The 26,770-nt window shown below is 38.3% G+C and overlaps 1 protein-coding gene and 1 long non-coding RNA gene across 2 annotated transcripts in view; both read left to right on the forward strand.

The window, feature by feature from the left end:
* The first annotated feature begins 588 nt into the window (after window positions 1–588).
* Window positions 589–15,024, forward strand: LOC134751090 (uncharacterized). The gene is made up of 6 exons (XM_063686435.1): window positions 589–727; window positions 967–1,353; window positions 2,160–2,253; window positions 3,467–3,509; window positions 11,573–11,664; window positions 14,144–15,024. Exons 2-6 carry the CDS (start codon window positions 1,028–1,030, stop codon window positions 14,696–14,698), a joined length of 1,110 nt encoding a protein of 369 aa, XP_063542505.1. The 5' UTR covers window positions 589–727; window positions 967–1,027; the 3' UTR covers window positions 14,699–15,024.
* Window positions 15,025–20,652: 5,628 nt separating this feature from the next.
* The window catches only part of LOC134751092 (uncharacterized), a 196,214-nt gene continuing 190,096 nt past the window's right edge, over window positions 20,653–26,770 (forward strand). The window contains exon 1 of the long non-coding RNA XR_010128602.1: window positions 20,653–20,713. This is a non-coding gene — a long non-coding RNA (uncharacterized LOC134751092). The remainder of the gene's footprint in view (window positions 20,714–26,770) is intronic.

Here is a 26,770-nt window from a genome sequence, read left to right on the forward strand (position 1 = left end):
AAGTGTGTCGATAGATGGCAGTGAATTTACTGTGGTTACAAAATCTACTATGACAGTACCGCTCTATCTTATTATATCCTCTTTGGAAAGACTTCCCAGCAAAACGTCAATTGAGATATTGGTAAACAACTATGGAGAAAGGATCGCAATCTCTTATGGCAGAATTGTTGCAAAAGTGACCGCGTTAAGCTTTAAATAATAGTTCCTAATCTCTCCGGTGGCGCTAGTTAGGCTCTGGGACATGAGTATAACATGAACCATATAAGGCAACAAATAAACCGACCAAATTACGTAGGTTGTTTTTGGTAGTATTTCGGTGTATGGTGGCGCCGCCTAATTACTGTTTTTTGATGGACACTTTTCATACATAGAGATTCGGCTCCTTTATACAGTCCCCATGCTTTGTATGAAAGGGCGAATACCTCCTAACACAAGTGTCAAACTTAAAAGGAGGATTCGACACCCAGGATAAACCTTGTTAAAAAAATAAACGAATTTTGAAAAAAATAAACGAAGTTTGACAACTGGTTACCATGGTAACACACAGTTGTTTGTAGAACGTAGTGATTATATGCTCTTTGGTTGTTTGGGCGCCGTAAACAAATAAAACTCGGCTGCCACAATTTCAAACCAATAATTTACTATTATTAACGTATCTAGCAAAAACCAAGTTTTATTGTGAAAGTGTGAGATAAGATGTGTAAAATAAATTAGAAAGCGTTATCTTGTGAGTATTCTGAATTGCTATCCGTAACATTTTCGAATTGCATATTTATATCGGCTAAAATTTTATCGATCCTTTTCGGTTGCTTAGTGTATTGTGATCAATAAACATAAATTGATGGTCCTCGTACTTTCCATATGCAAATTAGGATACGATCAAACCAATTTAAATATTTATGCCTGTTTTGCACATTCGCCAAATCGTACCTTTAACCAGACGTTCTCATTCCATTTCGATTATAGATCAGAATCTCGCAGTACTACAAACGGAGGAAAATTTACAAACTTTACAAATTATATCTCAATGAACCAAACGCAAATAAAAAAAGATGATAAGAAAAAGGATGGCACTATACAAAAACCGGTACAAAAGAAGAGTCCAGATAGAAATATGTCTGAAATAGACGAGCATATACTAAAGAGGTTTGAAATAAAAAAAGAGACTTGGCAAAGGCGCTTATGGTATAGTATGGAAGGCAATAGACAAAAAAGTAAGGATGTGGTTGCAATCAAGAAGATTTTCGATGCTTTTCGTAACCAGACGGATGCTCAAAGGACTTTTAGAGAAATTATATTTTTACAGTCATTCAGGAATCATCCCAATATTGTGAAGCTACATAGTATACACAGGTTGGTGTTTATTTTTAAGATAGTACAAGAACTCCGAGGAATTGCAGGGATGCTCCACAACGCTCGGTACACTGCGCGGATCATTCCCTCCCTTAGCCCGAAGATGCACTTAGGGTTGGTTGCACCAAACTGTTTGTCATCGTTAAAGAGTTCGCAAAATTTTATTGTATGGAAAGTTTCATAGTAAACCGCCGCGGCGCGCCGGGTGACGTTGATCAGTGTCAAGTGCGGATGGTGCAACCTGGCATTTAGTACAGTCACTGTGCAAGTTTGATATAACTTAATCATCTGCTATCTCGTCTTGGTGGTAACGATCGTGATCGAGGCTGAGGGTATACGTAGATGTTGTCATACCTAAGCTACGTTATTAATCGTATCTTAACTATATGCGAGCTGCCTCTTCGAGGATGAGTTGCCTCGCGCGGCAAAAGCTTGGTTCGCTAAACGTCGTATATTCACGTCGTTAAGAGTCCGACCACGCTTAGTTTCTTTTCAACTTCTACGTCAAGTATGGCGCTCCAATGGATAATATATATTTATATAAGCTTTATATAAGTTTAATTAGTATCTCTCGCTACTTTTGTGACTTTGAATGTGTAAAATAAATACATTTAAGCGAATTTTACAAATTGTTATGAGAATAAAGAATCTTTAAACCGTTGTTTAGTAGAGATCAGCATTTATGTTTTACCATATGTGCAAAAATGTCAGCCATGTGCTAACTAGGCTAACTACATTCCTACAAGCAAATATAAAACAGCTCACTGTCTGCTTAAATTTAAAGAAAATTTTTGTTTGTCCTATAGGGATCGAGAAGAAATAGCACAGGGGTCACGGCAACCTGGATTGGGCTCACCAGACAGTTGCCGAGCCAGGTCCCGCCGCTTCTCCATCGGCCCTGTAAGTATAGTGTAAATTAGTTATCGCTATTTTTTTATCTCAAGATCAAAGATATGCTGAGACGGAAAAACTGACAACAAAGGCTTAAACCTACCCACATAATACAAACCTGCAAACATGCACACACGCCTTTTTGGCACACTCACACACACCACTCACACAAACACACGCTCACACCCAAACTTAGATATCATGTTAAGATCTTTTAGTTTAGTTTCTGTATTATTTAGCTTGTATTGTAGTAATTACTTTTAGTATTAAGATATGTATAATAATGTGGACATAATTGTCAATCGCTAAAAAGGGTTCTACATAGCATATTATAAAAGTTACATGGTCTAGCCTTTTTAGCATGCAAATGGGTCCTTATAATACATTAAATTTGTGTTACATAAGACTACCTTAAATTAACTTAATTAATTACTAACTACATTACTTTTAAGGCAGTTTACTGAAAGTTTCAGTAAACTGCCTTAATAAATATCTCACTCTACATTTATACTATACTATATCTACTGCTTTCATTAGTATTAAACTCTAACTACTGGGGAAAAAATCACACTTTTTACCAGTGGTAACTACTGGGAAAAAAATACCCAAAAGGTCGAAAAAAAAAATCCCAGTAGTTACCACTGGTAACAACTTGGTGGTAACTAGTGAGAATAACCCAACAAATCTAATAAAATCAAACGAAGGGGCTAACTAATAAGTTAATAAACATCAAACTTTACCTATCAAATTCTTTTCCATAATGTCAATGTCCACGGGGGAAAATGGGGACTATGTTTGTATGGAGAACCGGTTGTACCCTTTCCTTATCAAGATTTTTAATAGTGTATTCCTATATTCTTATATTCAAAAACTAAAATGTCCTTATGGTGCCTACTTTAAAATTAATATCTTTATTGACCTCGAAGAAAATGTTTCGGTTTCCTCGTGAGCATCTTGTATACTATACAATACAATACAATGTATAGGTAGCTGCCGCCTGCTGTTGCAGGGCCGCAAGCACTCAAGCAGTACCGTGTACCGTGTATACCCGTTTTTATAATAAAATGCGTCTAATGAGGGTACTTTAAAAAAATCGTGAATATGTCAATGTCATTTATTTATTTTTATTTTATTTATTAAACTGTTCACATAAGTTAACAGTATATAAAAACATTGATTACAATTATGTCATTATGATATTTACCATTTAAATGTTGTCCAGGAACAAGAACGGAGTCTTCCTAAACTGCGAAGCTCTAGGGCAGGTAAGAATAATTTAATTAATTGAAAATATAATAAAAAGTACAATTAGATTCCTGCACGAATTTTTTGAGATTGCAATCAATCGAATCTACTTCCCGTGAGATTCAAATGTTTCCCCCCCATGGGTCGAAAACGACCCAATGGGCATATATGGGTTAATTGATGTTCTTCTTTTTAGCCAATGAATAATATCACATTAGCAATTCGTCCGTACAACAAATTTTTGATGTGTGTGCGCTCCACCTCTTAGACCACGATATATTGGTAGTAGGCATTTATTATTCCAACTGCACTAGTGACACGCAGTTTCTAGCACTATTAGATAAACTCCTATCAAAATTTAATTAAGAAAACCGCAGTGCCATAATAATGGGTGACATTAACATTGATCTTTTAAACAACACATCTTGCAAAAACAAAATTACAGATATTATGTCGTGCCACAATTTTAATCAACATGTGAATTTCCCAACCCGAACTTGCAATAATACTAACTCCGCGATCCGCGACGTTACTCGACCATGCATACTCGAACATCCGTGCCGACCGTGGGTATGCTTCATACCGCGTCATACCGACATCATAAAGGACAGTCATGGCTTAGCATTTGCCTCCAAAAAACAAGCAGTTGACTCAATTAATGCGGAATTTATAATGGCCGCTATTGTATGTGGTGCGCCGACACCGGACGTCCAGCGCTCCTTGCAGCTATGCATATTCCCGAGTGTAACTATTCTTTAAGATTAAAATATTTCACAGCTCATGAAGTAGAATCTATTCTACGGACTGACATTGCGCCAAAAAACAGCACCGACAACTATGACCTTTCGACCAACATCCTTCGGTACGTGGGTTCTCGTGTTACGATGAGCGTAAAGAACTTTGAAGACGCTCGTCTCATTGAACTTGATACGAAATGTCAGATACCTACGTAAGTCCCGGCCGAAACCCTCCTATAATTACACTTACAATGATTCTGGTCAGCTTTTGGGGCAGCCACCTGCGATAGAGTTTTTAAAAATAAGTTCGGCTTTGCCAGCCATGTCAGAGCCCACGCTCGTAATTAGCTAGGGTCGCCGTTGCCGATTACGGCATGGATTACGGTATATATAGATATATATATACTTATTCAGCAAATAGCGACATTTACCCACGCCAAACCGAACAAATTTACTGTGAAACAGGTTAATCTAAATCGCCATCTGGCGTAGTAACAAGAACGCGGGCTGCCTCGCATCTGTGCCACATAAGTTAGCGAAAAGTGGACGACCAGCCTATGTACTTGGCCCACGTATATACCTATACAACCACCTACTTAAAAGTATCAAGGATGCACCTTCCTTCCATAATTTTAAAAGTAGATTAAAACACTGGTTACTAAAATCACCATTTTATGACATAGAAGAATATTTTTCCAGTGAAATTATTGATGTACCTAAATAAAATTAACTATAAGAATAAAAATGTACTTATAATTGTGACATACAAATTGAATGTGTAATATACTTATAGGTATATGTATACTGTATATATTGATACTGTATGAATTTCAAATTTTATACAACCCCGACCTGTAACCTAATGGTATTAATAAATTTTCATTGTTGCCGCTATTACAACAAATACTAAAAAGTACGGAACCCTCGGTGGGTGAGTCAGACTCGCACTTGTCCGGTTTTTTTTCTATTTTTGTGTAAAAATCTTAATGCGGTTCACAGAATACATCTACGTACCAAGTTTAAACAGTATAGTTCTTATAGTTTCGGAAAAAAGTGGCCGTGACATACGGACGGACAGACAGACAGACATGACGAATCCATAAGGGTTCCGTTTTTTGTCATTTGGCTACGGAACCCTAAAAACAGAATAAAATAAATATTTAGGGGGCTCCCATACAACAAACGTGATTTTATTGCCGTTTCTAGGCTTCCGTACCCAAAGGATAAAAACGGGACCCTATTACTAAGACTCCGCTGTCCGTCTGTCTGTCAGCAGGCTGTATTTCATGAACCGTAGACAGTTGAAATTTACACAGATGATGTATTTCTGTTGCCGCTATAACAACAAATACTAAAAAATACGGAACCCTCGGTGCACGAGTCCGACTCGCACTTGGCCGGTTTTTATAGATAATGTTACGGAACCCTTCGTGCGCGAGTCCGACTCGCACTTGGCCGGTTTTTTTCCTTTTGAGATACGGATCACTTTGTTGTCCGTCCGTCCGTCTTGTCCGGAGGCGTCCATAGGTGCAAGTTAAATCAATATAACCAGACCTGGGATTCTAAGGGGCATGATTTAGTGACAGGCAGCAGGCAGGGAGATATCCTAAATCGATAAAATAAATTGTCGATACTTCTCCCTAATATTTTATATGTATTGAAAAGGTCGCGGTGGACCGGCGTAGTATGAGCGTGGATGTGGTGTACTGCACAAAGGCTGGACTGGAGTAATGTTGGAAATAAAGTTCACTTTGAATTGCACAAATGGGGAGCTTTTATTATTATAATAACAGCACCATTTGCTGGTTAAGATTGTTACAATATTAATTAATGTAAAAAGAACTCGCGGACAACAAGTTAACGAGGTTACGTTACGGACATTCGGGAAGAGAGAGATAGCAATATATAAACGGATACGGAAATATGTATCAAGTGACGTTAGCTGTCACTGTCATGCATTGCGTTTTGTTATATGCTTAGATATATTCAATACTTCCCCTTAAGCACATAACAAAAATATCCCTTAAGTATAGGTTAGGAACATATGACACTTAAAACTATACCTTATGGATACTTATTTCTGACGTGGAGTTCATGCATAAATTCAACATGCTTACATTTACTGAGTGGCTTGGTAAGGACATCTGCAAACATTCTTTCAGTATTCAAATATTTTATAACAATAAAATTTGTCTCTACCAAGTCTTTAACGAAATGATATCTTATATCTATGTGTTTTGTGCGCTTGTGACAATATTCTTTACTTGCTAACAATTTATGCGCACTTTGGTTGTCATTATGCACCAAAATAGAATGTAACTTTAACTCTGTAAAAATTTCAGACAGAAAGTTTCTTATAAAACACAGATCTTTGGTTACATCACATAGAGCTAGGTACTCACTTTCACAACTCGATAGGGCAATACATTTCTGTTTTCTGGCCTCCCAGTGAACAATGTTTTCGCCAAGTTTGATAGCAAAACCTGTATATGACCTGCGGTCATTATGATCATTGGCAAAATCTGCATCGGCATATGCACTTAAATTCAATTGGCTACTTTTTACAAATAGTAAACTATAATCAATTGTACCTGCTAAATACCTTAAAATTCTTTTGGCAGCTAACCAATGAGTTATGCCAAAACAGTTATTATATTGGCTCAACTGACTACACGCATAGGCTATGTCAGGTCTTGTGCAGACAGAAAGATACATTAAACATCCTAGCAATTGTCTGTAATTGTATGTTTCATCATTCAATGGTTTATCAGAATTACACAACTTTAACCCTGTCTGCATGGGAGTCGAAACCGGTTTACATTCTGACATACCAAACCTTTGAATACCTTCTTAATATAAACAGACTGATCCAACTTAAGGATGCCTTTCTGTCTGTCTCGAGTTACTCTAATACCTAGATAATTCTGTATAGGACCTAAGTTTTTAATACTGAACTCATTTTCTAACAAATTTAATAAACTTTTAATCTGTGAGCTGTCTTTCCTATACAGAATATAAAAGTCATCTACATACAAAGAAATGACTATGAACTCCTTGTCAGACTTAAAATAATAAACACATGGCTCGCATTTACTTTGCTTAAAATTGTTTTTAGTTAATAAATCGTGAACCTTACAATACCACATTCTACTGGCTTGTTTAAGGCCGTAGATGCTCCTTTGTAACAGGCACACTTTATCTTTATTTTCAGCATCATGGAAACCCTCTGGTTGTTCCATGTATATGGTTTCGTTAAGTTCACCATTTAAGAAAGCCGTGTTTACATCTATATGATCTATATTGAGATCATATTCGTTAGCTAAAGAAAACAAAAGACGCATTGTAGAGTGGCGTACAACTGGGGAGAAAGTATCAGTGTAGTCGATACCATACTTTTGTGTAAACCCCCTCGCGACTAAACGAGCTTTATATTTTTGAAAGTTGCCTGAAGAGTCACACTTGACTCGGTAAACCCACTTACATTTAATTACATTTCTATTCTTGGGCCTATCCACAAGTTTCCAGACATTGTTATTTATTAAAGAGTTGTACTCACTTTTCATTGAGTTTAACCACTCATCGCGATGACGGCTGGCCATTGCCTCATCATAAGACTGTGGTTCGTCTTCAAGTACAGTTTGAGCGAGCATAGATAAATCATAATCCTCATACCGTTTTGGAGGTACTGCCCTAGTACTACGTACAGGCCTGGACTCCGCAGCTGACCCGTCGCCTCTAGATGAAGCCGCGCGAGGTGAGGTTACAGGCTGTTCACCCGCTGCACCCGCCGAGCAGTCGTCGGAGGACTCCTGGTCGCTACCGGTGTTCCATTCATCTGTGAAATCAGAAGTATTACCCTCATCGCTCAAAACATGACTATTATTATTTTCGCTAACATTTTCATTATTTTTATTTAATTCATTATTTTCCATGACCTCATTTGAAATGTCATTATTTTTCATGACCTCATTTGAAATGTCATTATTAAAATTTGAATTATTCAGTTCATTATTCTGTAATCCATGAGTAAAATTATCATTATCTACATTCAATTTATTATTGGAATTTATATTTAATTCATTATTATATAAATTAATCATACCATTATTATCACAGCTATTACTATCAGGTACATTGTTTGAATGTTGTGGAGTAAAAAACTTATCCTCCAAAAACTTTACATCACGAGATAAAATCACTTTCCTAGGATCTACGGGATCTGCCAGTCTATAACCCTTCTTTCTTTAAATAACTGGAAAGTCTATTATTTACATATTCTTTCCCATTGTCCGAACGCAAACATAGAATAGATAAACCTGTCTGCTTTTCTACAACATTTTTAAAGTGAATAAAATGGTCACATACCTCTGACTTATGTTTCATTAGGTAGCAGTAGGATTTCCTCGAGTAGTCATCTGTGAAGGTGACAGCAAAGTTTGCACCACCCAAGCTGCTCACTGGCATGGGACCGACCACATCGGAGTGTACAAGCTCCAAAGGTCTGGTTGCACGCGTTCCACCACCTTTGGGAAATGGAGTCTTAGCCATCTTCCCCTCAAGGCATGGTACACACTGTTCAAGTGTTTCGCCATCCTGGAACATAACACCACATGCAAGCCTATCCCTAAGGGCACACATACCTGCAGAGCCAATATGACAAAGCCTGGAATGCCATCGAGACATATCTGACCGCTGAGCAACAACTGTGGCACTCGGTGAGTCCTGCCTATCCTGCAGGAACAAAGAGTGCTCCTGTTTGTGCATTCCTTTGCCCAACTCATTTAATTTATAAATCCCATTGACCTCACTTACAGAACAAACTAAATTATCTTTCTTGTCATATGCGAAACAACCTCCCGAGTTAAACACCACTCTATCACAACCTGATTTTAAAAGTTTACTGACTGAAATTAAATTACAAGACAGTTGGGGCACATATAAAGAATTATTTAAAATAAGTACCTTGTCTAATGTCCTTATTTTTACATCGCCGGTGCCTTCACACAGCACTTTGCTATTATTAGCCACTGCCACTGAAGATTGTCCTTTCTTTATAGAATTAAAACAGTTTTTGTCATTAAATAAATGGCAGCTCGATCCAGAATCTTTATAAACATCTTGCTGGGAGACCAGGAACGCGGCTGGCATGGGATCTTCCTTCTGCTTCTTATCTCTTTTCAGTTTGAAGCACTTAGCTTTGACGTGGCCCTCCTTATGACAGTAAGTACACGTAAACTTCTTCTTTGCTTTGAACTGTTGTTTGGAAACAAAAGCAGTCTCAGATGAACATGTCGCTAGCTTCCTGGACTCTTCCTGCATCAGCCTGGCTCGTACAAACTCACTAGATATAGTCGATGTTAGGCAGGCTGTAGACATATTTGAAACTAGAGAATCAAACTCTTGAGGTAACCCGCTTAAAAGCAGTTCTGCCACTTCACTATCTTCAATAGTTTTTCCAATATCTGCCAGTTGTTGGACTAATTTCATAATATGGTCGATATACGCGTTCATATCGGCGTGATCGGCGTAGCTGGCCTTGTGTAGTTCACGTAGCAAAACAATTCGACGATAAAGCCCTCTGTCTTCAAATATATTTCTAAGATTGTCCCACGCTTGCTTGGCACTAGTGCAACTGGTAACATATTGATATAGAGATGGGTGCAGACTAAGTGCAATGCGCGCCAGCGCACGTTGGTCGCGCGCAGCGTCCGTCACTGCACCGGTCACACAGTCCCATAAACCTTCCAATATCAATAACATTTTTATGGCGAACTTCCAAGAGCAAAAATTTCCTTGGCCTTGTAGCTTCTCCATATTTTGGTGCACAAAAGCTGCTGAGCTGGTTGTGGAAACAGCGAGCGGCGGCGCCACATTGGCCGCGCCGGCTCCATTTTGTGGCGGCACATCTTCGTCGCCTTCAGCCATTCTTCAAGGTAGGATAGAGAGTAGTGGTGCGCGATATTCCTGTCCTCCAATCGACACCAAGGTTCTAATCTGGGCGCAGAACCTATTGAAAAGGTCGCGGTGGACCGGCGTAGTATGAGCGTGGATGTGGTGTACTGCACAAAGGCTGGACTGGAGTAATGTTGGAAATAAAGTTCACTTTGAATTGCACAAATGGGGAGCTTTTATTATTATAATAACAGCACCATTTGCTGGTTAAGATTGTTACAATATTAATTAATGTAAAAAGAACTCGCGGACAACAAGTTAACGAGGTTACGTTACGGACATTCGGGAAGAGAGAGATAGCAATATATAAACGGATACGGAAATATGTATCAAGTGACGTTAGCTGTCACTGTCATGCATTGCGTTTTGTTATATGCTTAGATATATTCAATAATATGCTCCCTAGTCTAGAAACGAATTATAATGAGAAAAGTTTCAAAAATCCCTTTAAAATAAAGAAGGGACTTTAGTTAATTTTGTTTCATGGTAATACTTAAAGAAAATACAAATAAAACTTTTGCGATTAGTAGCACATGAGAGAAGCATCGATAATTGAGTTTATCGATATAGGAACTCCCTAAGGCTTAACGCAATGCGATTAATTTCTTGCGATTTCAGAACCGCAAAAAGTGTAACTTAGGCATGTCAAAGTCAAAATATTTTTTATTCAAATAGGCCTAGCAACAAGCACTTTTAAATTGTCAAGTTTTACAAATATTACCTTAATCTAAATATCAGAGCGATTTATTGATGCAGTTATTATTATTCTTAAAAACATTGAATTATTATACATATGTCAAACTTAATAATAAGAATTTCACAAAAGGATCGTCAAACACCAAAATTGTATAAAAAAATACTAGTCTAGAAACTTTCTAGAATAAAAATGTAAATGTCAAAAAATACGTATTACCTAATATAGGTATTCATTGAATTATCAATATCATCATTATTAACATAATAATAAATAATTAATTATTTTCAATCACAATCCCATGCTTCATAAGCGCACGCACTTGCAAGAATAAACCGCCACAAATTAATCGCAGTGCGTTCTAAGGCTACCTGTCAATATGCCCCCTAGAATAGCCCCGAGGTCTAAATATGACCATAGACATAGTATATACAAGTAGTTATATACGCGCCACCGAGCGACCGGGGGTAAGAGAAAGAATATTCATATAAAATTTGGGCAGCATAGGATTTTTTCTCTTTCTCACTTATAAATTTCGGTATTTCGCCATCGCCTCCTACCTATGATGCCGCCCGGTCGGTGATAAGGACAAAGCATGACACTATTTTCTCTTTCCTCTTATAGGAATCGCAATAAGACTATCTTTCTCTATCAAAGAGTGTCAGGCCCTTGAAATATGAGCCAATCATGTATCTTACAGGCTTCGCCACACGGTCGACCTTCCAACCTGTGTTCAGTTGTAACTCGCCCTCGTCCACTACTTCCACTACTTCCACCACGTCGCTCGCGCAGGTAAGAGTAGCATAAGTAATACATTAAGGACGAATAAGATTTATCGCGCGCGCATAATTACATAGCTGTCCCGCTCGCACAGTGCCATTGACCGCCGGCATCATGGCAGAAGAGCAATAGAATGAATATACCTATACAAATAGAATATATATAGGCCAGGAAATAAATGCCCAAAAAAAGGTATAGAGGGAAATGCTTGGAACACAATTTTTGACTTCGTAGCTTTGTTTGGACTAGTTAGGAGGTGAACATATCAAAAGTCCCCGGCCGTAACCCTGGTGCTGGGGGGGACAGGGGGTTTGAAGGTTTCATTTTTTGGTTTTTCGATTATATCTCGGAAACTATGCGTCTGAGACTTGGCTTCTTATACAAAATGAAAAGAGATTTAATTTGTTACAAGTTTTATTCAGTCAAGTTTTTCGATATCTTGTATAGTTTTTGAGATATCCGCTCTTGAAGATTTATTTAGGGCTCTCATTTTTATCTTGATTATCTACATTAGTGAAGCTGCTAGGCCGGGTTTGGGATCGTTTTCGTATAAATCGGGGGTGCTGAATTCATTTATGGTATCAACATTGACACCATTTCTAAGTAAAAACGAAATTTAAAAAAATGATTTTTTTTAAACTCCTCTTTACGCTTAAACCGCCGAACCGATTTCGTTGAAGTTTGGTATAGAGATGGTTTGAGTCCCGGGACAGTACATAGAATAGTTTTTATAACCAAAATCATCTTTTAAGGGTGTGAAAAGTGGGGTGGAAATTTGTATGGGGAATCAATAACCGCTGAACCTATTTAAATAATATTTGGGATGGTTTACATGTTTGATTTAGTTAGTAATGATACCAAACATGACTTTAAACCTAAATTTAAACAGTATTTACCTCAGGAATTCAACTTCGGCGAAGAAGCTGAATTACACTCACACCAAATTTCACACCTTAAAAGTATGATTTTTGAGATAAAAACTATATTATATCCTGTCTCGGGACTTAAAACATCTATTTACCAAATTTCAACTAAATCGGTTCAGCGGTTTAAGCGTGAAGAGGAGCTAAAAAAAAAGTTATTTATATAAAGTTTATATGTTTTTACTTCGGAAAGGTGTCAATGTTGATACCATAAATGAATTCAGCACCCCCGATTTATACGAAAACGTTACCAAACCCGGCCTAGCAGCTTTACTGATATAGATAATGAAGATAAAAATGAGAGCCCTAAATAAAACTTCTAGAGCGGATATCTCAAAAACTAAACAAGATCAAAAAAAATTAACTAATAAAACTTGTAACAAATTAAATCACTATTCATTTTGTATAAGTGGCCATGTCGCTCAGACCCATAGTTTCCGGGATATAATCGAAAAACCGAAAAATTTTACCTTCAAACCCCCCTCTCCCCCTCAGCACCAGGGTTACGGTCGGGTACTTTTGATATGTTCATCTCCTAACCAGTCCAAACAAAGCTAAGAAGTTAAAAATTGTGTTCCTAGCATTTCCCTCTATACCTTCTTTTTGCTTGGCCTAATAGAGTTTATTTTCATTATTGTTATTATTGTTCATTAAGGGAACTGTTAGTCTAGCTTCAAGAAAATTTCCAGTGTTATGTATAACTATAAAAGACTGTTTGTTTCTTAAATAAATATATATAAATATAAATATAATAAAATATAACATTGATGCATCAAGGCGGTTTGTTTACAAAGGGCCTACCGGGAAACGCGAATCCGAAATTTCGCTATCTGCCTCTTCATCGCTCGCTTCAAATTTCGATTTTCTTGTTTCGCGATAAACCCTCAGATTGTGGTAGTGGCGCCACCTACTCAGAGTTTCTATTCCCTATTGTAACACGGAAACGGGACTTATTTGCGTGCACTTACTTCTGTTATCCCAGCCAGCAGTTTTATCTCGCCAGCAAAGAGTATAATAGTATATGTATAGTAACTCGCCAGTCTGCCTGTGACCACGAACGAGATGTCAAGTTCGAAACGTCAGACCAAATTATAATAATAAGTGCACGCGATTAAGTCCCGTTTTAAAATTATTAGTCTAAATCAACGTATAAGGCAATAATTTACCCTATTTTATCCTATCGGCGATTTCAACGAAATATTTATAAACATATTGTACCTTAAGTGTACCTCAGTGTAACTGTAACCTTTGATAAAAACCAGTGTACCTCTCCCTAAAACGAGATATTTAAGAAAAAAGGTCCACCTGCCATTCTGACGTCAGGATGGCGGGTGGACCGCACAGCTTCGCTCGGCAATGTATTTATATCGGAGCATCGTTTATAATGGCGTAAGCGCCATCGACAATAAGGTCCCTTTTTATAGAAAATACCACATATTGTACCTTCAGTGTACCTGTGTAAACTTGAATTAGAAATCAGTATATCTATCCCTAAAACGAGCTAGGCTCAAAACAAGGTCCTGCCATCCTGACGCTCACAAATTTTACCTTCTGATTTCCTATTCCAGCTTCGCGAGAAATTAACCAAATTTACTCCACTAAATTTCACCAAAGTACCCGCAAGAATCGCCGCCACCCCCGAGCTACCTATACTCATAGAAGAAGAATACGACAAATTAAGCAGCAGCGAACCAAAACGCCGCTGCGGGGTGTTGCGTAATATAAAGCATTATCATAGCGACAGCGAAGTTCAAATTGTAAAAAAAACCAGAGATCTTCAGCCTATTGTCGAAGAACGTTCAGCTAACTTACTGCCAGCTTTAGATGCTACTGCCAGTACTGACCAATCAGCAATCGTCGAGGCATTCGAACAACTACACAATAAGGACCCCTCAGTCAATCTGTTTGATTGGTTGGAAGAAGAGGCGCTAAACCACGAGCAAGACAAGGATAGTGGTTTAATATCGGATTGGAGAAAAAGATGCCGAAATAAAAGTGACAAAACAAATGTCTCTAATGATATTGATACACATGTTGATCTACTGGTAGAACAGCAGCAAAAATTGATATTTCGAGAGCTGTACAGAATATTGATAAGACAAATAATACGTCTAAAATACTGAAAATGAATAACAACACATTAAAATCACCCAAAGACATAGCAAACGAACTCGATACTCCAGAAAAGAGCACTTATCGGCAAAAAAAGGCTAGAGTCCGTAACTAAACGTAGGAGATCGGTGAAGCCCGTACATTATACTTCGTACTATTCATCAGAAGATGAGTGCCAGAGGGTCGTAAAAAAAGCGGGTAAACAAACGAAACCCAGAAGCCGTTAAGCTAAAATAACACAGAGGACTGACTTGATTGACGAAAGAATGAGAAATGATCAACCTGAAGTGTTAGAAACTTCATTCGTCCATGAAAAGGGCAATATGAATGTATGTATGATTAAATTTGTATCATACTATCAATATCAAGCTACTGTCTTAAAGGGATCCTTATCGTCTATAAAATCTTTTACAGTATAGTACGCCTTACTTGACGAACAGCGCTTAACATGTGACTTAAATTTGTTACGTGGCAAGTTTACTATGTCTGCGGGCACGTTGTTATAAAAACGTGTACAGTTCCCGACGAAAGACGTACTAACCTTACGGAGGTGGTGGGCGGGCACAGCAAGTTTATGTTTGTTTCTAGTGTTATAGTTATGGATATCACTGTTAAGCTTGAATTCGTGAATGTTTTTCCGAACATACATAATATTCTCAAGTATGTATTGAGATGCAACGGTAAGAATGTTAACCTCTTTGAATCTCTCTCTTAAGGATACTCGAGCGCCCAGTCCATAGATGGAACGTACAGCTCGTTTTTGCAGCACAAATATTGTCTGAATGTCTGCCGCTTATCCCTACAACATAATTCAGTACGACATAACACTATGGAAGTAACTAAAATATACCAGCCTGGCCGTCTCTACGTTTGTTAGCTGTCTGATTCTCCTCACTGCATAGGCTGCTGAACTAAGTTAGCCGGCTAGAGTGGATATATGTGCATGCCATTACAGTTTTGAGTCTAAAGTGACTCCCAGGAAAACAGTTCGATCTTCAAATTCCAGCGTATCACCTTTTATTTTAATCTTGCTGTTATTTAACTGCTTGACGTTAGGTAGCGTAAACTTGATGCATTTAGTTTTCTTGGCGTTCAAAACCAAATTCTTTGCCGTAAACCAGTTTACTATGGTGGATAGCGCGTCATTAATGCTCTCGATGTTGTTTTCCTTTCTGTCCACTTTAAATATAAGGGAAGTGTCATCTGCAAATAATACTATATCATGTCTATCCTGCACAACTTTTGGTATCTATACTCATAGAAAAAGAATACGACAAATTAAGCAGCAGCGAACTAAAACGCCGCTGCGGGGTGTTGCGTAATATAAAGCATTATCATAGCGACAGCGAAGTTCAAATTATTATAAAAAATACCAGAGATCTCAGCCTATTGTCGAAGAACGTTCAACTAACTTACTGCCAGCTTTAGATGCTACTGCCAGTACTGACTAATCAGCAATCGTCGAGGCATTCGAACAACTACACAATAAGGACCCCCCAGTCAATCTGTTTGATTTGTTGGAAGAAGAGGCGCTAAACCACGAGCAAGACAAAGATAGTGGTTTAATATCGGTTTGGAGAAAAAGATGCCGAAATAAAAGTAACAAAACAAATGTCTCTAATGATATTGATACACATGTTGATCTACTGGTAGAATAGCAGCAAAAAATTGATATTTCGAGAGCTGTACAGAATATTGATAAGACAAATAATACGTCTAAAATACTGAAAATGAATAACAACACATTAAAATCACCCAAAGACATAGCAAACGAACTCGATACTCCAGAAAAGAGCACTTATCGGCAAAAAAAAGCTAAATGTGTCAAGCCTCCAAATAATATCGAAGAAGATAGTGACTCTAAAGAAAATACGAAATCCCCAATGAATGCCAGAAAACAAGTAATTCAAAAAAAGCGCAAGCTTTATTCACTCACGGACGACGATAATGAAAACAATGAAATCCCTAGATCCAGAAAAGAACGAAGACCATCAAGTTCCACTGAATCTCCAATAGCGGCTTGCTACAAAGAATTGGAGAACGCCCGCAAATCTCGCATAAGACTCCCTAGGAAGAGAGCCGGTACACAACCTGTAATTTCGCCTAAAACCAAGAAGTTGAACGATATGTTCGATAATATCCAAGATAATGTTGTTAATAATGAGAAAACGCTCGTCAATAAGAAAAGTGACAAAGATCTGTCGCTTTATAATATGTGGAGTGAAAGCGATGATGAATTATTTCAGAAGAAAAAGATAAAAGTCCAAAAATGTATTAGTTTGTCCAGTCTAGAGTCTGTAACTAAACGTAGGAGATCGGTGAAGTCCGTAGATTATACTTCGTACTATTCATCAGAAGATAAGTGCCAGAGGGTCGTAAAAAAAGCGGGTAAACAAACGAAACCCAGAAGCCGTAAAGCTAAAATAACACAGAGAGGACTGACTTTATTGACGAAAGAATGAGAAATGATCAACCTGAAGTGTTAGAAACTTCCTTCGTCCAAGAAAAGGGCAATATGAATGTACCCGAAGAACCTCGACCTTCGGTAAATGTACCTGTTTTAGAAACCATGCCTACTGGTAATATATATGATGAGCCCATAGTACCGAGAAGTAAAACTCAAACACCTAATAAACAGGAAATAATCAAAATAAAGACTGAGAAGAGCTTGAAAAAGAGATGCGTAAAACTCACAAAGCCAACTATAACCAAGAGGAGCAAGGAAATAGAAATAGGCGGTCGATCTCCCATTACTGGCCATAACGACCTTGATAAATCTCCACCAAATTTGGAAGCACTGAACGAGAGTTTCCAACACAGAGATGTAGATGTTGAGGGCAGGAGCAAATCCATAACGAAGTTCCTGGTTAATATGAGGAGGGAGAAGTGCGCTGTAAAGAGCACTTCTCCTATCATACCTACTCGAATGTCCACAAAAGATAGTGTGCGGTCGAATTTATGTGGGAAAAAAATATCCGAATTAAATAGGAAGCCAAGCGTTAATTCATCGTGTATAGGATATGATAAAATTAACCTAAGAGTTGTATTGGAATGAATATCGTGTGATGATATTGAATCTCATATTAATCCCGTTTGTTCAAAATCAAAAGTCAGTGCTTCAACCGTAGTTTTGACTAGAATGTCTTCTGAAGAGATAGAAAAATTAGTAACTCCCACCCAATCAAGCACCACTGAATCATCACCTGTAATCGTTCTAAAGAGGATTTCTCCTGATGAAATTAACAAGTGAAAGATGTTATCGAAAAAGAACCAGAGATAGTCCCTAGAAAAACCCTAGCAAGACGAAAATCCTGTATTAAAACCTTGTATTGCATGCGAAAGCATTTCCCCAGTGAAATTAAATTTCTATACCGTAGATCTTACAAACAAAACTAGTATTAGAGACACTAGAAGTAACAGGACACTCAGAAGCAGAACTCGATCTTCCGTCAAAACAGTTAAGCCTCGTTCAAATATAGAAAAAATAAGAACAGAAGGTGTCGAGTCTTTGGCAGAGGAAGTAAATGACCAAGGTATAAGCAGTCAAGAAACTGTGGGCAAATCAGCTGAGACAAAAAATATATCTAATGAGAAGACTGTTGGGTCTACTGTGGATCCGTCAGAAATGGGTAGGGCTAGCGTCCAGAGCTGGCTAGAGAAGAATGCAGAGGCGGGGTCATCGAAGAAGGTATTTACCTGTATATATATAGTCTTTAGCTTTTAAACTGAGCTCGTCCGAACAATCTATTTAGTCAATAGAAAATACGAAATCCCCAATGAATGCCACAAAACAAATAGTTCAAAAAAGCGCAAGCTTTATTCACCCAAGGACGACGATAATGAAAACAATGAAATCCCTAGAACCAGAAAATAATGAAGACCATCAAGTTCCACTGAATCTCCAATAGCGGCTTGCTAAAAAGAATTGGAGAACGCCCGCAAATCTCGCATAAGACTCCCTAGGAAGAGAGCTAGTAGAAATATTTCAAAAGAAAAGGATAAAAGTCCAAAAATGTATTAGTTTGTCCAGTCTAGAGTCCGTAACTAAACGTAGGAGATCGGTGAAGCCCGTAGATTATACTTCGTACTATTCATCAGAAGATGAGTGCCAGGGGGTCGTAAAAAAAGCGGGTAAACAAACATAACCCAGAAGCCGTAAAGCTAAAATAACACAGAGGACGGACTTGATTGACGAAAGAATGAGAAATGGTCAACCTGAAGTGTTAGAAACTTCCTTCGTCCAAGAAAAGGGCAATAGAATGTACCCGGAGAACCTCAACCTTCGGTAAATGTACCTGTTTTAGAAACCATGATATATATGATGAGCCCATAGTGTCGAGAAGTAAACCTCAAACACCTAATAAACAGGAAATAATCAAAATAAAGGCTGAGAAGAGCTTGAAAAAGAAATTTGTAAAATTCACAAAGCCAACTATAACCAAGAGGAGCGAGGAAATAGAAATAGGCGGTCGATCTCCCATTACTGGCCATAACGACCTTGATAAATCTCCACCAAATTTGGACGCACTGAACGAGAGTTTCCAACACAGAGATGTAGATGTTGAGGGCAGGAACAAATCCATAACGGAGTTCCTGGTTAATATGAGGGAGAAGTGCGCTGTAAACAGCACTTCTCCTATCATACCTACTCGAATGTTCACAAAAGATAGTGCGCGGTCGAATTTATGTGGGGAAAAAATATCCGAATTAAATAGGAAGCCAAGCGTTAATTCATCTTGTATAGGATATGATAAAATTAACCCAAGAGTTGTATTGGAATGAATATCGTGTGATGATATTGAATCTCATATTAATCCCGTTTGTTCAAAATCAAAAGTCAGTGCTTCAACCGTAGTGTTGACTAGAATATCTCTTCTGAAGAGATATAAAAATTCGTAACTCCCACCCAATCAAGCACCACTGAATCATCACCTGTAATCGTTCTAAAGAGGATTTCTCCTGACGAAATTAACAAGTGAAAGATATTATCGAAAAAGAACCAGAGATAGTCCCTAGAAAAACCCTAGCAAGACGAAAATCTGTATTAAAACCTTGTATTGCATGCGAAAGCATTTCCCCAGTGAAATTAAATTTCTATACCGTAGATCTTACAAACAAAACTAGTATTAGAGACACTAGAAGTAACAGGACACTCAGAAGCAGAACTCGATCTTCCGTCAAAACAGTTAAACCTCGTTCAAATATAGAAAAAATAAGAACAGAAGGTGTCGAGTCTTTGGCAGAGGAAGTAAATTACCAAGGTATAAGCAGTCAAGAAACTGTGGGCAAATCAGCTGAGACAAAAAATATATCTAATGAGAAGACTGTTGGGTCTACTGTGGATCCGTCAGAAATGGGTAGGGCTAGCGTCCAGAGCTTGCTAGAGAAGAATGCAGAGGCGGGGTCATCGAAGAAGGTATTTACCTGTATATATATAGTCTTTAGCTTTTAAACTGAGCTCGTCCGAACAATCTATTTAGTTATTGTGTTTAAAACTGCGAACGGGAGGCGCCATAAAGAAGGTTCATGGCTCTATTTAATGTTTGTCAATTATCACCTTTATAACCATGGGCAGTAGATTCATAATGGATTGGACCTCCCCCTACATCTGATGTACCGTACCGGCTTACAACATAGAGTTGATAATTGATAAACAATATAAACATTGAACATCGTTCCGACCCTTTTTTTATGGCGCCTCCGGTTTATGGTTTTAAAAATTATACTGAATATATTCTTCGGACGAGCTCTGTTTAAAATTAATAAATACAATAGACAATACGATACGAATACAACATGAAATTGGTTCCCTAACGCACCTATCATGTCTCAGTTCCATTCATTTAGTTCGGCGGTTAAACCTCTGGTCAAAACCTTTACCTATTTTTACTGTGTGTCTGTGGCACCATAACTCTTAAACGGGTGAACCGGTTTTGGGTCAGCAATCTCATTCACCTGGCTATCTATAGGGACCGTGCGCGTTGGAGGGTCTGCCATCTTGTGGCCTGAATCGGAACCATAAACATGTACATCACATGTACATTGACACTTCACGCCAAAGCAAGTGCTGCCATCTTGTGGGCTATTTGGAAGCATAAACTACACATTTCAATCAATCAATCTTTATGTAGAATGAACTACACATTTACGCCTCGCGCCAAAAATCTGACGTCTCCTGTGCTGCCCCCTACAGTTTATGCACGCTCCCTATACCGAGTATACCTATTCGCAAATTCCCAGGAGATCCCGCTAAGCAGTTATGGTTGTCGATGGAACTTGGCACGGGTTACTTACACAGTCACCAAAAATGAGATGCTAATGCCAGGGGAATGAGTTTGTTGTAGAATGACCCTTTTATTTTATTTCAGCGCAGGTTTCCTTACCGGTGGTAGATATCAACATCGGTTCATCGTTCATCCGGTATATTGCGCTGATATTTTATTTTATTTAGATTTATATGTGGCTAAATGCATTCTGACATTTCAGATAATAAATCCATAACGATAATGCTGTACGAAGAGGTGATGGAGGTTTTGAACACCCGCTCGGTGGAAATCAATGAAAGTACTAATGAAGCGTAAGTATTTTTATTTATGTATCTAAAAAAAAGTCAGGACGCTAAGCAAGAGTTCCTATCTCTATCGCACGCGCACGTTTATCATCCCTCCCAATTCATGAGAAGCCAAAGCCATATATGGCAGTTATAATATTGAACTCTATTGGCATCTATTAAAGTTCAAATTTGAACAAATATTTTTTTGTGACATACACTAGAGGGTTAAGAGCCCATCAACGTGCTCACTAGCGCCACTAGAGATGGGCGGCGGGTAAATACCCGGGGTAGATATCGGGTATTTATCGGCTATTTACCCAATCTACCCGGTATTTACCTTGTCTACCCAAATGAGTGGGTAGATAAATAAAACTTGGAAACGGAGTAATAAATTGAATTGAGAAAATGTTGTTATGTTAACATGTTTGACGACCGGTCTGGGCTAGTGGGTACTTGAGTAATGACCCTGCCTGTGAAGCCGATGGTCCTGGGTTCGAATCCCGGTAAGGGCATTTATTTAAGTGATGAGCACAGATATTTGTTCCTGAGTCTTGGGTGTTTTATATGTACTTATGTATTTGTATATTATATATATCGTTGTCTAAGTACTTACAACACAAGCCTTCTTGAGCTTACTGTGGGACTTAGTCAATCTGTGTAAGAATGTCCTATAATATTTATTTATTCCTAAAATACAAAACAGTGAACAAAATGCACTCATCGAAAAAAAATTGTGTCTAAAAATGGCGTGTGATAGTGATTTCTATACTGAATTTTAATTTATATTCATATTTATACGATAACAATTTAGGTAGATACGGATAAATATCGAGTAGATTGGGTTGTCCCGGTATTTACCCGCCGGCGTCCATTTCTAAGCGCCACTGCTAAATAATTGTGATTATTTAAATTTAACGATAGATATTTAAAAAAGGGGGCCGCTACGTACCTACTGTGTTTTGAATACATCAAACTAGTTTTTATGTTGGTGGATTCGTCGATCTATGAACTCAAAACAAAAGGGAATTTTTTAGGGAATATTACGCGAAACTCTGCGTAGGGGCTCCGCTAAAACAATCTGAGGGTCTTTCGCGAAACAAGAAAATCGAAATTTCGTTATCTAACATATCTGTCAGCCTCGCATATTCGAGCGATAAAGAGGCAGATAGCGAATTTTCGGATTCGTGTTTCCCGGTAGGTTCTCTGTAAACAAACCGCCTTGATGGATCAATGTCATATTTTATTATTTCTGAAAACTTGTCAAAAACCTGTTAAAGACTTGTGCTTCACTGGTGGCAGAACATTGCAGTAATATCCCCTATTTGTAAGTTATCTTTTTCGTGTCCTATACAACCAAGTAAATATTCTTTATTGTGTACAATCTTATATACATATATATATATATATTATTTTAATAATTCAACAAACCGAAGACAACATGCATGTGCCCCACTTTGCAATGTTCTGCCGCCAGATTGCAGCACACTAGCACACATTGTAAACCATAGAGTAACTTATACATACTATGCCTTAAACTTACACTTTCAAAGCGGTTTGTTTAGAGGCCTATCGCGAAATTATCCGCCACTCTATCGCTCGAATATGCAAGTGATAGAGAGGGAGATAACGAACTTTAGATTTTCGTGTTTCGCGATATGACCTCAGTTTGTGGTAGTGGCGCCCTCTACGCAGAGTTTTGCTTAATATTCCATATTGCCTTGGCTGACTTTAATGTCACTTTTTAGGATGCAAGCGGCCGCCGTAAAGCATCTAGAAGAGCTGAAATGTTGGGAAGAAAGGTATTTATATCAGAAAATTTCTTTTTTTTTAATAGACAATATTGTGTCCCACTGCTGGGCAAAGGCCTCCCCTGTCTTCCGCCACTAGGCACTTCAGAAAATTTCTTATTTTACTGATTTCCTTGAGGCATCAGGAGCACGTTTTATAAAACGAACCCGCCGCCAAAACGCCGCTCGCATACAATCGAAGTAAAACTCTCATTATAAAACGACACGCTTAAATTACATGATAGTTGGCATGAACACTTCACTTACGTGTATTAGGCGAAACTTCGGTCGGGCACTACTTAAAGCCGCAACAGACTACCTCATACCTCACCGCGCCGCGACCTTGGTGCGGTCAAAATGTTTATTTCTCGCTCTCACTTATAACTGTGTCCTTAACGCACGTACGGCAACCACCTAACGTGCGCCGCACCGCGACCTTGGTGCGGCGCACGTATATCCACGTGTATCCATATTGCCTTGGCTAACTTTAACGTCACTTTTTAGGATGCAAGCGGCCGCCGTAAAGCATCTAGAAGAGCTGAAATGTTCGGAAGAATAGTTATTTGTTATACAAGGGTGCAAAGTTGTATTTTACCCGCGAGTGTGGAATTGAAACATGAGCAAGCGAAAGGATTCTATAGTTGAACCACGAGCGAAGCGAGTGGTTCTAAAATAGAATCCTGAGCGTAGCGAGTGTTTCAACACACGAGAAGTAAAATACATTTGCACCCGTGTGTAACACAAAACTTTTCCCCTCACTATAGCGAGGAAAGTGCAACATCCACAAGCGTTAGATCATCTTCATCACTGGAATCACTAATTTTTTTACGATATTATAACAGAAAACACTAGAAATTCTGATTTTTACGTGAGTCGGTGAGAAGAACAGTAAAAATTTTGTTGACAATGTTGACATTTCTGTTCTGACGTATGAAATGTCAACGATGCGTTTTGAAATTGCATCGCTTCAACTTGTGCGTTCAGAATTATATTTAACATCATTACAAAAAATCTAACGTTTCTTATGGAATTTTAAGGTTTATGACTTAAAATTATTAAATAAAGCTAAATTTGGTGTTTTTACTAGATTCTCAAACCATTTACTTAATGATAATTAATATCGAACGCACCATTATCATAAGCGTTTTACGTTTTGTTATCTGTCAAGCTACTTAAACACGCTCCATCCAAGGTCAAATTACTTTCCCCACTAGTGGATAAAATGCGTTTTTCCCCGCTTGTTTTAAAGGATAATAGACGGCTTTCCGAGCTAGTGAGGGGAAAAGGTATTAATTATCTCCCTCTCTATCACTTGCATATTCGAGCGATAGAGTGGCGGATAATTTCGCGGTAGGCCTCTAAACAAACCGCTTTGAAAGTATGTAAGTTTAAGGCATAGTATGTATAAGTACTCTATGGTTTACAATGTATGCTAGTGTGCTGCAACCTTCTTGTTGTATTGTCTATTGTATTTATAAAGCTTTTAAACAGAGCTCGTCCGAAGAATATATTCAGTATAATTTTGAAACCATAAACCGGAGGCGCCATAAAAAAAGGGTCGGAACGATGTTCAATGTTTATATTGTTTATCAATTATCAACTCTATGTTGTAAGCCGGTACGGTACATCAGATGTAGGGGGAGGTCCAATCCATTATGAATCTACTGCCCATGGCTATAAAGGTGATAATTGACAAACATTAAATAGAACCATGAACCTTCTTTATGGCGCCTCCCGTTCGCGGTTTTACACACAATAACTGAATAGATTGTTCGGACGTGCTTAGTTCAAAAGCTAAAGACTATATAAATATATACAGGCAGTGTTGGCCGTAATTGTTAATTTTAATTAACCATTGATCAATTTTATTAACCATTAGTTCCGCCATTAACCAATTGCATTAAAGTTAATTCGGATTAAATTTTTGAGACGTTAATGGCCATTGAAGTTAATTCGGATTAACTTTAATTCGGATTAACTTCAATGGCCATTAAAGTTTCAAAAAATTAATTAGAATTACTCTCAATTGCATTAACGTCTAATAAAATTACATTCGTGATATTTTAAAATGAGACAGCAAAATGACCCTGACTGAACCCTGGCAGTAGTAGCAGTACCTACCTACTACCTAGTAGAATTCTGGTTTGGTGCAACACAGACATACGCGGTTTTGGTCATTTAAATCGTGTTGATGAGCACTTCGGAGAGCCGTACCCATGATAGAGCTGATGCTGAACCCTGGCAGTATCTAATGGATCTAAGGTTTGGTGCAACATAGGCACACGCTGTTTTAGTCATCCGACTCGTCTTGATGAGCAACTTCGGAGAGCAGTACCCATGATAGAGCTGATGCTGAACCCTGGCAGTACCTAGTGGATCTAAGGTTTGGTGCATCATAGGGACATGCTGTTTTAGTCACCCGACTCGTCTTGATAAGCACTTAGGAGAGCGGTACCCATGATAGAGCTGATGCTGAACCCTGGCAGTACCTAGTGGATCTAAGGTTTGGTGCAACATAGGCACACGCTGTTTTAGTCACCCGACTCGTCTTGATGAGCACTTAGGAGAGCGGTACCCATGATAGAGCTGATGCTGAACCCTGGCAGTACCTAGTGGATCTAAGGTTTGGTGCAACATAGGCATTTCAACATTTCTCATTCTTTCGTCAATCAAGTCAGTCCTCTGTGTTATTTTAGCTTTACGGCTTCTGGGTTTCGTTTGTTTACCCGCTTTTTTTACGACCCGCTGGCACTCATCTTCTGATGAATAGTACGAAGTATAATCTACGGGCTTCACCGATCTCCTACGTTTAGTTACGGACTCTAGACTGGACAAACTAATACATTTTTGGACTTTTATCTTTTTCTTCTGAAATAATTCATCATCGCTTTCACTCCACATATTATAAAGCGACAGATCTTTGTCACTTTTCTTATTGACGAGCGTTATTTTCTCATTATTAACAACATTATCTTGGATATTATCGAACATATCGTTCAACTTCTTGGTTTTAGGCGAAATTACAGGTTGTGTACCGGCTCTCTTCCTAGGGAGTCTTATGCGAGATTTGCGGGCGTTCTCCAATTCTTTTTAGCAAGCCGCTATTGGAGATTCAGTGGAACTTGATGGTCTTCGTTCTTTTCTGGATCTAGGGATTTCATTGTTTTCATTATCGTCGTCCGTGAGTGAATAAAGCTTGCGCTTTTTTTGAATTACTTGTTTTCTGGCATTCATTGGGGATTTCGTATTTTCTTTAGAGTCACTATCTTCTTCGATATTATTTGGAGGCTTGACACATTTAGCTTTTTTTTTGCCGATAAGTGATCTTTTCTGGAGTATCGAGTTCGTTTGCTATGTCTTTGGGTGATTTTAATGTGTTGTTATTCATTTTCAGTATTTTAGACGTATTATTCGTCTTATCAATATTCTGTACAGCTCTCGAAATATCAATTTTTGCTGCTGTTCTACCAGTAGATCAACATGTGTATCAATATCATTAGAGACATTTGTTTTGTCACTTTTATTTCGGCATCTTTTTCTCCAATCCGATATTAAACCACTATCCTTGTCTTGCTCGTGGTTTAGCGCCTCTTCTTCCAACAAATCAACCAGATTGACTGGGGGGTCCTTATTGTGTAGTTGTTCGAATGCCTCGACGATTGCTGATTGGTCAGTACTGGCAGTAGCATCTAAAGCTGGCAGTAAGTTAGTTGAACGTTCTTCGACAATAGGCTGAGATCTCT

This window comes from Cydia strobilella, chromosome 21 (genome assembly GCF_947568885.1).
Source record: "Cydia strobilella chromosome 21, ilCydStro3.1, whole genome shotgun sequence".
In the NCBI taxonomy this organism is placed as follows: domain Eukaryota; kingdom Metazoa; phylum Arthropoda; class Insecta; order Lepidoptera; family Tortricidae; genus Cydia; species Cydia strobilella.